This window comes from Cupressus sempervirens, chromosome 7, assembly GCF_028749045.1.
Source record: "Cupressus sempervirens isolate cs-2001-9-10 chromosome 7, ASM2874904v1, whole genome shotgun sequence".
Taxonomy (NCBI): Eukaryota; Viridiplantae; Streptophyta; class Pinopsida; order Cupressales; family Cupressaceae; genus Cupressus; species Cupressus sempervirens.
In genome coordinates, this window is record NC_143124.1 from 920,180,950 (window position 1) to 920,184,197 (window position 3,248).

At 30.2% G+C, this 3,248-nt stretch overlaps 1 protein-coding gene across 1 annotated transcript; it reads left to right on the forward strand.

The window, feature by feature from the left end:
• Positions 1 to 479: 479 nt before the first annotated feature.
• Positions 480 to 1,342, forward strand: LOC149550540 (uncharacterized). Its single transcript, XM_089795109.1, has one exon. It carries the CDS (start codon positions 658 to 660, stop codon positions 1,069 to 1,071), a length of 414 nt encoding a protein of 137 aa, XP_089651235.1. The 5' UTR covers positions 480 to 657; the 3' UTR covers positions 1,072 to 1,342.
• Positions 1,343 to 3,248: the final 1,906 nt, after the last annotated feature.

The window sequence follows — 3,248 nt, forward strand, 5'->3', positions numbered from 1 at the left end:
TCAATAAACTGAAGTAGACTTGAACTCTTTATCATGTGCCCTATAAAATTAACATTAGGAAGACATTTCCAGATATAACTTCCTTACACATTTGATAAAGAGTGTCATCGCCAATTTTATAGTCCACACAGACTACATAGAATGCATTTCTTTGCACTACTTAAAGCATCAAATTTTCTTTTCTTCCATATATTTGAATGACTCAGCCGTTGTGTGGTAGTTCCCAATTACAAGGTATCTGCCCTAGTTTTCCCATCATCAAACCAAACAAGCCAACGCATTACATACACCACTTCATCGTGACCTTCTCCGTGTACCCAAAAACCGGTAAATCACATCGATATATACAAACTTCGTATCACTTAGGAAAACTAGAAAATTTTCCAACTAGAAAGTCCGCTCATACAAAATAGCTTGCCAAACAGAAAACCCTTAAATCAGGCGGTTGATGCACATATTATATGTGACATTTTAAACCTTCCCTCTGGTGCCATTCCACAAACTAACAAAACCCAGCCGGTCCAACCAAAGATAATACTCCCAAATGGTGGATTCTCCAAAGATCATTGGAGGAACTATAAATAAATAACTCACAACACGAGAAGCAAACTCATAACACATTCTCAAACAGAAAGTGAAGTAATTTAAGAAGGAATAATGGAGGCAGAGAGAGCAGGAGGATTAGTGGTGATGGGCCATGAAGAAGGGATTAAACAAGCAGGATCTCTTCTCAAGGAATTCGGGCTTCCAGAGGGACTTTTGCCTCTTGAAGATGTTGTTGAGGTGGGTTATGTGAAGACCACTGGTTACATGTGGATCACTCAGAAGAAGAGAGTGGAACACACTTTCAAACTCATCTCTAAGCAGGTGAGTTATGACAAAGAGATTCATGGGTTTATTGAGGCCGGAAGAATAAAGAAACTCAAGGGAGTTAAGGCAAAGGAAATGCTTATCTGGGCTCCTGTCAGTGATATCACTGTTGAGAATCCTCCCACCGGAAAAATGCAGTTCAAGAGTCTTGTAGGAATTGCAAAGACTTTTCCTGTCGAGGCTTTCGCTGCAGGCCAGTGATAAATACTAGCACCTAGATTATCTTATGACTACCCATTTATTGTATCTTCCTGGTTTGTTTGTTAGGTTTGAGATTCATGCTTTCAGTTTGGATAGATATGATTATTGTAGCAAGATGGTAATGTTTGTTGCTTTCTCCTTGTATGAAATTCATCTATGTTTGCAGATGAATAAACAAAATCACTGGATAGTCATAGCCATGGCTAACCAGAGATGCATTCGTTCTTATTAGGCATTTGGGTAATGTTATTATTGTTGTTGTGTATTGTAATGAATGTTGTTTAGATGTTTGTTAGTAGTTCTGCCTGCCTTTAATAAAATAAGATGTAAGTTTACAAGTAAAAACAGTTGAGAATTGGTTTCAATTTAGTTTCATAGTAGATGAGTAATTGAATATAATTAGTATCATTGCAGAAATAATGGGCAGCAGAGAAGAGGTGATTTATTATATGATTCTTTAGAAGAAGTGATAGGAGAAAGATGTAGTAGTAGTTGATTTCATCATAATAACATTTGTTGATTTATTATCTAATATTTTCAATTATGTAATATTTATAGTGATCTAAAATTTAAAATGTTGATCATGAGTATTCATGAATAAAATGTATTCTTTACATCTAACAAACTATTTCTTTATTTCTGATAATGTAATATTGATAGTTGTGACTTAAAGTTGTTTGGTGTTGATCATAAGTTGTACTAATTATTGAATAAATTGTATTCTTTGGATCTAAAAGAAATAAAATATGTGATGCCACATCTTTCACCAATAAAATATGGTTTACTATACATTTATTAATCTAATTTTTTTAAAGGGTCATTTTAGACACCTCAATTAAAATCATTCGATTGTGACATCATAATTGATGTTTTAATCTAGGAATCTTAGTTCTAAAAAAGACGTGCATCATATATTATTTAAAAATTTGAGTAATTTGAAATTATCGTGTAAGATATGTGAAACAAAATTAAGATGCTTTATACTATTGAATATCTTTCTCTAAATTAAGTTTTTTACCAGATCAACAATATCATTTTTTTGATTTGACATTTCGTTTCTCCTTAAATTCAATTTCATCATTAAACAATGTTGATAATAAAAAAGTATACAATCAATTCTTAAAAAAATTTACATTATTTTAATGACATCAATCAAATTATATTTCATAATAAAACATAAAGTGCAATACAAAATGAATCAAAACACGTACATTTTTACTAGATAGTATCATGCAACTTTTCCACATACTATTCATTTTAATCAATAGATTGTCAAATTATTTTTACATTCTTTAAAGTCATTTATGAACCCGAATCCAATAGACAAGAGGACCCACTATAGAAAATTTCCTTTAGGAGTGGTTCTCAAGAGAAACAATGAAATTTGGGTGTGAGTTTATATACGCTTTGTACTCATTAGTTTATATAATTATCTTTAAGTACCAATAGATCTAAACTTGTACCATAAAATTGAATTTCACTTTTACTTGTTTGAATTAATGTCCTCTTTGAAGGAACAACCTCTACTAATTTTTTAGGATAATTCTATTATTTTAATATTCTGGCATTCATATTGGGATGGAGTTGTAGTTGGATCTCATTATCAGAGGAAGTTTAAAATATTCATTTTAGGACATTTCATTTGGTATCATCAATTGATATGTTTCAAAAATCTTGGGATTGTGTAATCTTTATTTTGAAGATAAGCTCTATCACCTTTATATTTTGATTTTGGGTGAATGAATTAAAAATAATCTATGCTATCAAATTGAAGAAATTAGAATAAAACAAAAAATACTCAATTTAAAATCATACAAATACTAGGCAAAAGTCTAGAACACAATGGTAACTTGTGAGCCTCTCGTGTAGGAGGTCTTGAGTTTGAATATGTAAGTGTAACATATAATAATAATCAATTCTAACCAATAATGATATATATATATATATATATATATATATATATATATATATATATATATATATATATATATATATATATATATATATATATATATATATATTTATTCATCAAATATTTTTGATCAAGTGTTCAAGGGTCAATTGATCAAGGACAAATAACTCAATGTTAAATTCTACCTCTTTACATAGAGGTCTTAGACATATCGAATGTAAACTAAAAATAGAAGACAAACATCTATGATTATACACAATTTCAC

Excerpts from the sequence above, each read along its gene's own strand:
- LOC149550540 (XM_089795109.1), top strand. The coding sequence starts at position 658 with ATGGAGGCAGAGAGAGCAGGAGGATTAGTGGTGATGGGCCATGAAGAA.